Below are 13348 nucleotides of genomic sequence, written 5' to 3'. Positions count from 1 at the left end.
GCACTGAAGGCTTTTGCCACTGGTTGATAGTCCAAATTTGCTGAACAAAATACAATTTATGGCTGCAATGTTTTGTTTTATGGCCTCTGTATAATAGAGATTTTTAAGTTTTTCTTTAAATCATACATAGCAAAGTTTGCTCTTAAAAAACCTTTTCTTCTTTCATTTAAAGTGTATTCCCTACTGCCATGTGCAAGACACACGGTGAATGGAGACGGAGTGGGGAACTGCTATTTGGGGACAAACCCAATGATTATGATGTCATTCAGGGCTCAGAGGAGCTTACAGTCTTTGGTTGGAAGATGAATATTCATTGAGATGCCACAGAGGAGAATATTTATTCAGGTTCTTCTAGGGGAAGATATTTGTTCAGCTCTCCCAGGGGAGACAGCTATTCCAGTACTGGTGGGGACACGCTTAGGATGGAGAGTGCAAGGTTGGGGAGGGACAGTAGTGGCTGGGGTACTGTGTGAATAAGGAGCTGGCTTTGGAGCATTTGATGGACAAGCAGAGTCCTTGACTGAATGTTTTTTCCATGTTTGAGGGAATGAGAGTCTGGAGAACTATAAATAGTCTGGCCATCACAAATCCTAAATCTGTTACCCTCCAGTACCAATTAGCTTTTAGTTTTCCCATAGAGGTCTCCTTGTCATGCATTGTTAGCCCTTCTTGACCTCCCAAATCCAACTAAAACATCAAGGACTAAGTATAAGAATGGAAGAGAATTGTCTAAAGTTGGTACCAGCTGAGGTCAGAGTATACCTTTGGCCTAAATGTACACCTGTGGGACCCATGTTTTTGGGAATGTTCTTGGTTTTCTTTCCCAGAACATGTTCTGGAAGATGATTTAAGCCATTCACCATCTTCTTTCCATCTGCAAACCCCCATGCTCATTTCTCTACATAGAACCCAGAATCCTCTATCCAACCCCAGCACTGTTTTCCTCTAATGATTTAAAATTATAAACTATAACACGCACAGGTAACACATTAATGAAAACCCACTGTGTGTTCACATGAGCGGTTTCGGTGGGTAGAAGGGGAGGAGAGAAATTGCTTTATAATTGAGGGGGAGACTTTGTGGCATCTTTTACCTCTGTTATTTTCCCGCATTATCATTCGACCTCTTCTCTCTTGTGTTTCTTCCTTACTATGTACTATTTAGGTACTCAGGTGACATTTTTCTATTGTGTCCTGCTGATAAATACTGTGATTCATATTTTATACTCTTTCTAGTCTTAATAAAAGCCTAGAGCACTGAGACCTACATTTGCTGATGGAAAGGAGTATGAACTTTTTTCTTCATTAAAAATTTTCCTTTAACTTTATTTTAGGAAAATAGGCTTCTTCAGAGTTGTTGCTTTTAAAAGATCTTGAGAGGCCTAATGAGTATCCTAGTGACACATCTGGTGAAATAGCTTTAGCTGAAGAATTTTAGATGGAAGTGCATTTTAAGTGGTTGTAAGAATGAAGCTTTATATTTATCAGCTTTAGTAAATGTTAACAGTTATGCAATCTACAGAGGAATAACTGCCACCCTTTAGATTTTCCCAGTGACACTGTATGTTTTATGTTCTTGAATATAGAGATTGAGGCAGTAAGATCCGACCCCAAGTTGTATTTTGTTTCTTTCCCAAAAGCCACTTTGTTGGTGGTGTTGTTTAGTCACTCAGTCCTGTCCAACTCTTTGCGGCCTCATGGACTGAAGCACCCTGGGATCCCCTCCCCTGTCTCCCAGAGTTTGCTCAGACTCATGGCCATTGAGTTGGTGATGCCATCCAACCATCTCATCCTCTGCCACCACTTTCTCCTTCTGCCTTTAATCTTTCCCAGCTCCAGGGTCTTTTCCTTAAGTCTGCCCTTTGCATCAAGTGGCCAAGTATTAGCGCTTCAGCATCAGTCCTTCCAATGAATATTCAGGACTGATTTCCTTTAGGATGGACTGGTTTGATCTCCTTGCAGTCCAAGGGACTCTCAAGAGTCTTCTTCCATACCACGATTTGAAAGCATCAGTTTTTTGGCGCTCAGTCTTCTTTATGGCCCACCTCTCACATCTATCCATGACTACTGCTTTGACTTTACAGACCTTTGTTGGCAAAATGATGTCTCTGCTTTTTAATATGCTGTCTAGGTTTATCATAGATTTTCTTCCAGGGAGCAAGCATCTTTTAATTTCATGGCTGCAGTCACCCTGTGCAGTGATTTTGGAGCCCAGGAAAATAAACTCTGTCACTGCTCCCATTGTTCCTCCTCTATTTGCCGTGAAATGATAGAATGGATGCTATGATCGTAGTTTTTTTGACTGTTGAATTTCAAGCCAGCTTTTTCACTCTCCCCTCTCACCCTCATCAAGAGGCTCTTTATTTCCTCTTCACTTTCTGCCATTAGAATGGTATCATCTGCATATCTCAGGTTGCTGATATTTCTCCCAGCAGTCTTGATTCCAGCTTGTGCTTTGCTAAATTTGCTGTTGTCTGTGATGCAATGTGATGAATATGGTGTTTGATATGTGCAGCTGTTTTCTGCATTGAAGAAAAAGAACAAACATACCATTACTTGAGAGTGAGTGGAGTCTGATGAAAAGAAAAAGAAAAACTCTTGGGAATCAAGGGAAATGAAGGTTTATCACAGATTTTCTAGAGAGTTCAGTTTAATCCTGAGCTTTTCTTTTTTTGTTAATCTTTTCTGTTTTGCAGTTGATTCATCCATCAAAACAGGGGTTCATTGCTCCTTATTTCCACTAGTTTCTTTTAAGCTGTGGGACTTGTTGAACTTGTGCTGCATGCTTAGCGTTGTGCTGGCAGTGATGTTACTTGTCTCCTCTCGTTAACTGTCAGCTTCTCAAGCAATCATAGTTTGGCAGCTTTGCAAAGTGGGTTCACAGCTCTGGCTCCAGCTCACTGCACTGAGGCCGTGGTTCCCACATGCCAGTCTGCAGATGACTGTCCTTCCATCAGGAATTTTCTCCCTGTCTGTGCAGAATAATAATAATAGATCATGTTGTGAAATCGTCTGGAAGCTGAAGATAGTATATTCAGTTATTTTCCTTTTTATTAAAAAAATACATGTTGTTTGGTTTGTGAAATAATAGTAGAAATCCTTTTTATAGGTCTCTGCTTATCAAAGTAAAACCTTTGCAAATCTTCGCTGATCCTCTCCTCCTGTCCCTTCTTGTCTGTAGCTGCAAAAGCCTCCCAACACTTGGCTTAAGAAATACTGTCTCAAATAAACCAAATTCACGAGTGTACCTGCCAGTTTTAAGGGCAAAGCTACTAATATATGAAGGGAAGGACGGTAATGTTGGCATTGAATAGGCATTTATTGATAGCAATAATTTAGAGTTTACATTGGTCTTGTAGCTGTGCTATATTATATGTTGTAGCTTCATTCTAATTGTCATCTTTGTTGGGTTTTGACCTGTGAATATCAAAATTTTGGCAAATATTTTTTAGGGAAATGTTACGCCCTGAATGGATATCCTTTCTCACCTTTCACTAAAGCACCGATTAGGAATCCCCTGACCTGTCATGCATTGGTCCTCTTCAAAGCTGATAGCGCTTTGCCTGACTTTCTCCTTAGTGACACGAATGAAGTTGACATACCACCCAACACTCGAGTTGGCACCAAGCGCTACATGCCTCCAGAAGTGTTGGATGAGAGCTTGAACAGAAATCACTTTCAGTCTTACATCATGGCCGACATGTACAGTTTTGGACTCATCCTTTGGGAGGTCGCTCGGAGATGTGTATCAGGAGGTAAGTGACAGTGACACTGCTGGAGCCGCTGCAAGTCCTTTCTTTCTGGTCAGAAATCAGAGTTATTGTCAGATTTGATTTGATTTTCCCCTTTATTTCTGTTGATGCGATCATGGTCCTCCCAAATCATGGTATTAACATCTTAGAACTGTCTTCGCCACCTTCCCTCCACCTGCTGCTACTGCTGAGTCTGTTTCAGGTGCACTGTCAGCTTCCTCTTGCCTTTTCAGAGCTCATCCCCTTCTACCATCTATATTGTCTCCTTTCTCTCTTGAGCTTTTCCTCCAGCAGTTACTCCATCAAGTCAAACCCCCTTTCCTACCCCTTCCAGCTTCTGGCCTCACCCCGAACATCAGTGCCCCCTTCCCTGTGGCTTCCTCTGTACAGATGAAGGGAGACACGTCACTGTTGGGGGGGACACCCATTGTTTAAGCCCCTAATTCTTGAATTTCTATGATACATCCTCATAAACCAGTTTGAAAACATCAGTTTGTATCAAAAGGAAATTAAGCATAAGAATGTCATTATTGTTCATGATAACTTTTCTATAAACATAAGGATTCCTTAGTAAAGCTAAGGAAAGGTTTTTTTTAAATATTCAGAGGTAATATTTTTGTCGTGTTTTGTTTACTGCTGCGTAATTTGCTCTTAGGTAGATTTGAACATCTTTTAGGTGAGGAGCTGAGTTGCAGGCTCTTCAGTATCAAGTGCCCTGATTACGCCTCTACTTTGGGTTGTGCTGGTTCAGAAAGTGACATTGCTGCCCTTCCTCATGATGGCTGGCTCCTCACTTTCACGAAAATTTGAGCTTATCCAGGGATCTGATAGTGCAGCAGGCACTTAACTAGTACAGCGATTTTTCTTCTCGGACCTGTCAATTATTTGTGAACCTTTGATGCGTTACTAAATTTTTCTTTGTTTGTGTTTTTCTATTGTCAGAAGGACGTGAATGATTGTATCTACCTCAGATGGTTGTTGTGAGGTTTCAATGATTGTAAAAAAGAATTAAAACTGCCTGGCATATAAACAGCACTCAGTACACGCTAGCTATTATTTTTAATTTTCATTTTGGTTGGTAAAGACTTAACTTACATTTAGAGTCATATTTAAATATGAAGGAGAAGCAGTAGATCAACGGGTATTCATACTTTCATAGAAAGGTCATCTTCAATGACGCCTTTAATCACTCTGGGAACTCTGTGCCTCTTGTAAGCAGTTTAAAATAGAAAACTTTCCCTCTGAAATAAGAGACGTCTTTAGGCCAAAAGGAAAGTGAATGTAGGACACGTTTCCTAAACAGATATTTTATAAATCTCCTTTCTTAATTATGATTTCATGCTTTATTAAGAGTAAACGAGTCTATTTTTGAATAATATGCTTACACTTATTTTTTTATTAAGATAGGTTTACAGAAGTTAAAGGAGTAGTGGAGTATAGATTACTTTTCTAATTGTGTTTTCCTGAACATCTAAAGTGAATAGGGCTACAAGAAGCCTTTATTTGAAAGCTTGTGGGCAGGAATACAGGAGCCGTGATTCTCTACTTAGGAAATAAGCCAACCGTATGTAGACAGCGGAGTGTTAGTTGCTTTTCTAGGGCTATCTTTGCCTGTGGGGGTTGGAGAGGTACTAACATGTTCCCTTATCTCCATATGAGATTGATGTATATTTGTCAGAAAGACCCAGCTCTGCCTAAGACAAACTGTATGGCATCAGGCAAGTTACTTAATCCTTCAAAATCAACTTTACTCATCTGTATAGTGCTATCTTATAAACATAGTTTTGAGAACCTAATAAGATAAATTATAACATATACTATTCATGCCTTGCAGATCATAGACTCTCAGCAGATTAGTTTCTTTGCTCTTCTAGAGGAGAAAAGCACAGAGATTCTATTCTCTAACACTCTCCTTTATGAAGATATTGGAAATTTGGGGGTTTATCTTTCTAGTCCAGATACTTTTGGGTGAAGCAAACACATCCAGGTATAGGTCTTTCAGACTTTGGGAGAAAAGAGAAAGTTGTGAAGTTTCAGACACAAAGGCAGCAGTTGTGGAAAGTTTCGATAATGTTATTGCGTGATAAGGAGAGAGGAGTAAGGTGTCGAGTGCAGACAGACTCCTTTGAATTGATAATTTTGTGTGGTTGGCTCTGTGTCTGAGGTGGCCTATACACCTACCCCACCACCATGCATCAGTCCAGCCAGGTAAGGCACCAGCATTAGGCACTGAGGAAAATCTGAGATGAATGAGATCAATATCATTCTTGCTCTCAAGATTTCTAGAACCATCATCTTGAGAATTAGGAAGGGAGGAAGAACGGGCATGAAATGAGCGTCTCCTCTCCAGGAGACCTTTGCTTTCATTATCTTATGTGGAGATGACACACAGCAGAAGGAATTAGTAATGTAGATAATATATATATTTTTGATCTATAATCTCAGCAGGGGACAGAAATGGTGAGTTGGAGTGATCCGAGAAAACTTTTGAACCTTCTGGTCCTTCATGATTATAAATGGGTTTGAGTTTACAAGAAAGGACATAATAAAGTATTAGTCACTGAGTTGTGTCCAGCTCTGTGACCCCCATGGACTATAGCCCACCAGGCTCCTCTGTTCATGAGATTTTCTAGGCCAGAATACTGGAGTGGGTTGCCATGCCCTTCTCCAGGGGATCTTCCCAACCCAGGGATCAAACCCACATCTCTTATGTCTCCTGCATTGGCAGGCAGATTCTTTACTACTCGTGCCACCTGGAATATAGTATTCTAAGTTTCAGTGTGCAAGAATACATTCTGATGATTAAGCAGAAGAAAATGTACATCTGACATTTTGTTCAAGTAGGATACACTGCCAAATTTATTATGAGATTCATAATCTCATATTGCAGTAATAGAAATAGTTACATATTGTGCAGAATGAGTTTGGGGTGTGTCTGCCAAATTTACACAAGATTTATATAGATTTTTAAAATTTTGGCACAGAGTACAAGAGCCTTTATAAAATCAGAAGTAAATTTGAGATGTTTGTTTACTTAGCTTTTGGAAGTTAGGAAAAAAAAGGCTTGAAGGTGTAAAATAATGTTTCTGTGTGCTTTTTATTCATTTTTTAAAAATTGTGTCATTTGGGCCCATTTTTTCCAAGGTTGGTGGGGTTTTGTGTTTGTGGCTTTTTTTTTTTTTTTTTTTGCTGTTTTCAACCTGAACTTGTCTTTGGTGCTGATAGACATTTCCTCTGAGAACAGTTTGTTAGACTTTTATTTCATCTTCATATTTTCAGGTATAGTGGAAGAATACCAGCTCCCCTATCATGACCTGGTGCCCAGTGACCCCTCTTACGAGGACATGAGAGAGATCGTATGTATCAAGAAGCTGCGGCCCTCCTTCCCCAACCGGTGGAGCAGCGACGAGGTAAGGTTGGAGGTCACTGCGTGGCCATGACCAGTGTCAAAACAGACTTTTCTCCTTTTGCCAAAATTCCAAATATTTATTGAAGGAATTTGTCTTCTCTGTTGGGACGGTAAAGGTGTGTCATGGCAGCAATTTATATGGAGATAAGTACAGTATGTTACATTATCTGTTCCTTTCTCCTGTTTGATTTTGCTGCTTCCAAAATACATTGAATGGGTCAGTGTTTAGCCGACATAACTGATAACATGATTTCATTTATTGGTGATGTCCTGACACTTGCACAGAGGCTGTTATTTCTCCCAATGTGCGTGTGTAAAACATCATGAATTTTCTCCGTGACACTCACATACAGCATTGTCTCATTTAATGAGAGAAGAGGTAGGCGTATGAAGAACGCCTTCTGTACACAGAAGTGGTACAGAGTGACCTAGGTGAGATGCCTGACTGTGCTGTGGATCTTCCTTCATAAGGATGACGTGATGCTGTGGGAACAAACCCACACTCAGTTGGGCGCTGGGTGCGTCCTGGTGAAACCTACACAGGTCTGGGAGGAGCTGCCCAGCAGCGGGAAGTGAGCCGGCCAGCCTTGCCTCTCCTGCCCGCTTCTGCTCTTTGCTCACCCCTTTTCCATCTGCCCTATGAACCTCTAGACCCCACAGACCTGGAGTGTCTGGTGGCACTCAGAGGAGTGCCACATTCAGAGAGGAGTTTGAAGCATCCCTTAAAAAAAAAGTATCCAAGCCAGTGCAGACAAATGGACAGAACACTGTTTATAAACCAATTCTTCAGTGTTAATTGCATTTAAAAATAACTTTTCGTTCTTTGGTTTTGTGGCCAGTTACTGAAATGCTAAATAATACATATGTTTCCCAGTGAGCTGTGCAGAAAGCTTTATAAGATGCTGGAGTTTATATTATTTTGAAGATGGTTATGGGCATTGATATTGCTCAGAGTCCCTTCACTGAGGATTTCTAATGAAGCGAAATGGTGCTTTTTAACAGGAAGGCCAATAATTGACGTGCCACAGAAGAACGCAGGAGAAACTTGTAGTGAGGCTGTGCACAGGTCATTAATCTTGTTAAATGGTATAGTGTGATGCTATTATTGTAGCAGACAGCTATGATTGAGGAATAACCATGTTTGTTTGACTAGTATGGAATTAGATAAAAGATTTAAGCTCATCGAGTGTTAGAGACAGTCTGGGAGTCTGCAATGGAATACAGGCTCCCTGGGTTTTTTGTATTTGTTTAATCTGACTTCAAAGACACTCTTCTACAATCAGCAAAGCCACCTGCTTGCTCCTATCACAAGGAAGACATGAAAATTTGTTTTAGTCCTTTAAGATTTACATGAGAAAGGAATTTTTATGGAATTTTATGCCTACATGCTTTTAAGACTATCTTTTAAAAGTACATTCAAATTTCAGAAACCCAGAACTAAAAGCCAGTATCGAGTGCCAGCCTTACAGATCCTATGTTTCTCTAGTGTAAGTCCGGTTTCCTTTTCCTTCCTGCAGTGTCTCAGGCAGATGGGGAAACTCATGATGGAATGCTGGGCTCACAATCCTGCCTCAAGACTGACAGCCCTGCGGGTTAAGAAAACACTTGCCAAAATGTCAGAGTCCCAGGACATTAAGCTCTGAGGCAAGAATAAGTGTCTCTGGACAAAGCCAGTAGATATTCTTCTGTTTGTGGGCAAAGCAAAAGATGTTCCAGAAGCATCCACAGTCCAAGCCTCGAACATCCTCCTGCTCCCCAGAGGGTGTATTCTTACCTCTCAGGGAGAAGCCTGGACAAACAGAAGTTTCCAGAAGCACGGATTCCTCGTGTCTGTCTGTAGGAGGGAGAAACTGCCTGGGTAATTTGTTCAAGATATGATGCATGTTGCTTTCTAAGAAAGCCTGGTATTTTGGGATTGCCTTTTTGTTTCTCAAAAGATAATTTTGCCAAAATAAAAATGTAAATGTTTCAAGGTTTATACTATTTTAGTTTAAAGAATAACAACTAAATTTCTTCCCAGAAACTCTGCTGGAAGGTAAATTAAAATATGTGTTTCCATTGGTAAAATGTTGTTGCACTCGACCAACCAAAAGACAATCATTGAAGCTGGAGAACTGAACGGAGCTCATCTTAAAAGGCCCCGGCGTGCCCCTTCTTCCTCAGACGACTCTGGCCAGCCCTGCGCTGGGGCCGCCGCAGCAGTGTGAGTGCACCCGGGTACCGGCACCGCCTGTATGGGACCCCCTCTGGGGACTCCCACTCATGACCTCCTGCAGCTTCAGAGGCTGTACGTGACTCCACTAGAAGTAAAGGTTGACACTGTTCTTCAGAACCACTTTGTATTTCTGTTAGGTTTTTTCTTTCATTAAACACAGACACAGCTTTTTTGTGTGTGGAGGAAGTTGAACCCCTGCATGCTTTTTCACTCCAAATGAAAGGATCAATATTAAGTAAAGCGGCTGTCAGTTGTGTCGAAGACAAGGCGCTTTAAAATAGAAATAATTTGCTCTTGTGCTGTAAGAAGATGGTGTGAAAAAGGCAGGCAGTGAGAGGTACACATGGCTTGTGTCTTAGGTATGCGGAAGAGACCTTGGGCGCATGAGGGGAAAGGTGTGCACGACTTACTGTGTACAAAGATGGTTCCTTTCAGTTATCATCTGCCTTTTCTCTGTCTGAGTTTAGAAGAGACGAAACATATCAGGTTAATTGAACTAATTTTAATTTTAAATTAGGTGAATATAACCTCCAAATGGAACAGCAGAGGAATGCTACTGGAGACCACAAGATATGGCTGTCGTGACTTATTCTAGAATAGATCCAGATGGAGGTTGTAAGTCTTAGGTGACAGCGGCACATCTTAGGAGTGCTGTCTCAGTTTATTTTTATTTTCATGACGTTCAACTCACTTTTTAATTTATTATTGTTTTCTTCCCCGCGGCACTTGTGCAGAACATCTCTCCACTATTCAGTTACGTAGGCATAAAAACTTTTGGGCAGCAGGAGTCGAATCATCGAAAGGGCCAGTATTCCCTAGCAACGGGAGCATAACAAAGGGTACAGTTGTACACATCCCTCTCAGCCTTATTCCTTTACTTCCTGACTGTGGTTTTCTTTTGCTTCTTAGAATTCTGTCGTGTTTAGCAAAGAACCAGGAAGCCCCTCTTCTTTGCCCTTAAAAAATCCTCCAAAAGACAGCAATTCTGTTCTTTCCAGAATACTCCAGGGGGCAGTGTTTTATCACACATTTTCATTTTCCCACTTGGTGGCTGAAGGATGGAGGGTTTTTGGAAATGTGACAGCTGCACGAAAAATGAGAAAATATTTTCCTCACTTCTGAAGTGAGCTTGCAGCTGGTGACTGGTTCCTCCAGAAACATCCGAAGGCAGAGACCGCCTGTGAGCTGTGCCTACCGTCCGGGAGAAGCAGTGTTCTGTGTTCAGCACTCACTCCCAGTGCTTCAAACCACAACTCCTTTGTAACAATATTTTCTTAATCCTTGAATATGAAAAAAAGTTTCTGCTTTTTCAAAGATTAAAAACAGCTGTTTCCAAATATAATTATGATTAGAATGCTGCTTTTACTGATATTAAGATAACCTGAATAATAGTGTAAATGTTTCCTTTTCTTAGGTCAGATATTCTTTGTGATTGCTTAGAAGGAGTATGTGGCTAAAGCTAAGTGTGATAATCATCTGAGCCTAGGAGAGAGATTTCAGTGCCTCTAATCAGATCATCTGAAAAACAAATAAGTAAACATTTATGTCAGTTAAGTGGGGACATGTTTTTATTTCTTGATTTCCCCTAAATTTAGGTGATGTTTGGGCTTAGCGCTTAGGTAACGATGTGGTTTTATTTTTAATAAGTTCTTATACATGGATAACTTCAAATCAGAATATACTGTGGACAGGTGATGATTTGAAGGTAAACTAGATTTCTAGGGAGGTGTTGGTTCCTATGAAAAATGGGAACAAATTAAGATAGTGTCCAGATTTCTTTCATAGAATTTGTTTGGTTGCTTTGGAAAAATGGATAGCTTACTTTCTAATTCCCAACCTGGTATACTCACTATGGACATTTAAAAGTTATTCCTGGTATACTTAAAAAGACACGTTAGTTACTGTTGTGTTTTAATGATATAAGAATTTATTTATGAATAGATTTTTTTTCCTGTCTTACCAAAATCCACCTCACTTAGGAAATATTAAGTTGTTCTTAAAGAGACTACCTACTCACTTCCAAATAATTAATTTTGATTTTTAAATTTCTGGTAGCTCAGAAGTGAATTTTATTTTTTTGTTTTGTCTCTCAATAGAATAGTGGGGACCTGGAAATAATGTAGATGATTGCTTACTTTCAGGACAATTTCACAGACTAAAATTTTCTTCTAACCTTTTCCCTGCAAAGAAATCCTAAAATATTACTTGTTAGCTAATATAAGTTTTGTATGCTAAGATATTTGAGTTTATAGTTTATGTGTGTGTGTGTATATTATATAAATATGTGTATATATAAATATTATGTTCAGTTTGGAGTCTGGCACAACTCCATTATGTGGATTAGAGAGTAAAATATTATGGATGATAAAGTACTAAGTGAAGCATAATATTTATTTATAAAAGGGTGTAGATTGTTGCATCACAGGCAGCAGTGCTATGAACATTGTGTATGAGGAGACAGGTCTCTGACCTCCTCAAACGCGCTGCTTGAAAGACACTAGTGACCATTCTCTTTATTCTCAAAACAAAACTTGTTATAAAATATGCTAAGATTTTATTTACAGGGAATTCTTCGACACGTTTCAATTGCTGCGTAGTTGGGTAGAGCAAGTACTGAGTAATGATCGACTTTCACGTTTCTGGAGTCGTGCATATTCATTAGGAGTGACAGTGTTTTGTGTTGTTGGTCTGTTCTTCTTTGTTGGCAGGTGGAAAGGCACTGAAAGAAGTACAGTTTTTTAAACTTGAATAATTCTGTAGTTATAGCTCCTTAGAAAACCTAGTCACATAGCCGTGGAAAGGAAAGAAGGCATCAGAAGTTAGCACTTATGATTCCTTTTGTAAAACAAACAAACAAACAAAAATGCCATATTTTTTGCAGAAAAGTTAGACTATATAAGGGATTTTGTTGTCTGTTTCAAAAGAAGACTCATTTGTGTTCTTTTGGGGAACCAGTGCCTTACTGAATTTGTATATACTGTAATTATTCAGAACTAGGGAACAAACGATTGTATTTGTTGCAAATTGTATATGGCTTTGTTTTAACATTCCCCCTAATAAAATGGTTTCATTCTCCCCTTGGAAAGAACACGTCTGTTGTCTTATAGTTGTGCCTGTGTTCTGTCTCTAAAAATGCCACGTTGTAAGAGGCAGGAGAGGCAGCCGTGGACAGCGATGCAGGTAAGTGTGTGCCATGGTGGCAGGAGAGCAGGATGAGAGGTCTGATGGCTCCAATTTTGTCTGTGATTAGGAGGCACAATCATCTGTTGAGAGTGAGAGGAAAGGTAGGAACATTGGTGACAAGGTCTCAGGCAGATGCTTACAGGCAATGCCGAGGGCCCCGTTGAGATGGAGAAGGCTGACTGTGGCTGGTGACAGGGGTGTGGCCGCTGGGCCACCAGACAGCCGGCGTGCGAACCTGAGCCCCCTCATTCTCCCCGCTCTGTCAGGGTGGGCCTGTTTTGACCTCTTGAAGACTCGGCTTCTTCCCCTTGAAGACAAGAATAATCTCTACTGCATGGAGTGGTTCTGGAGCTGAAATAATCCATCCATGCCATGCCCCCTAAGCATTAGGTGAAGCACTCGACTATGGCTAAATATTAGCTATTATTACAAATTCCCTATGCTACTCTTCTATGTATTAATAGTTTTATGGTTTTTTTCTATCAGGATCCCACATGTAGGCCTGGAGACTGCGGCAGCTGATGTCATTTCAGGTGGGAGTTACCAGGCATATGCAGTAAGGGGCCCTGGAAAATAAGATTTATCATCAAGGGGACAGCGGACGTGGTCCAGAGGAGGAAGGGGACTAAAGAAGAGGCTGGTGAAAGGTCCAGAGAAACTAGGTCAGAGGGCAGGGAACTAGGCTGGGGTGGAGGTGGTGCTGAGAAAGAGGCTGTGTTCAGAATCAAGATTTCAAAGAGTGAGTCACAAGACCAGGGACAGGCTGAGGGTGTGCTCACAGGGGTGGGTG

The 13348-nt window shown here is 40.6% G+C and overlaps 1 protein-coding gene across 8 annotated transcripts in view; it reads left to right on the top strand.

Annotated features, from left to right (window-relative positions):
* The window catches only part of BMPR1B (bone morphogenetic protein receptor type 1B), a 228708-nt gene extending 216146 nt beyond the window's left edge, over positions 1-12562 (top strand). For all 8 annotated transcript variants that reach the window (XM_088836221.1, XM_088836218.1, XM_088836219.1 and 5 more), the window contains 3 exons: positions 3579-3754; positions 7031-7161; positions 8678-12562. In XM_088836221.1, coding sequence (XP_088692347.1) covers positions 3579-3754; positions 7031-7161; positions 8678-8803 — 433 coding nt within the window. In that variant the 3' untranslated portion in view covers positions 8804-12562. The remainder of the gene's footprint in view (positions 1-3578; positions 3755-7030; positions 7162-8677) is intronic.
* Positions 12563-13348: the final 786 nt, after the last annotated feature.

This window comes from Moschus berezovskii, chromosome 5 (genome assembly GCF_049115385.1).
Source record: "Moschus berezovskii isolate FMDL1 chromosome 5, NW_MosBer_1.0, whole genome shotgun sequence".
In the NCBI taxonomy this organism is placed as follows: domain Eukaryota; kingdom Metazoa; phylum Chordata; class Mammalia; order Artiodactyla; family Moschidae; genus Moschus; species Moschus berezovskii.
Note: the sequence above shows the minus strand (reverse complement) of the source record. Positions and strands in the feature narration are given on the sequence as shown.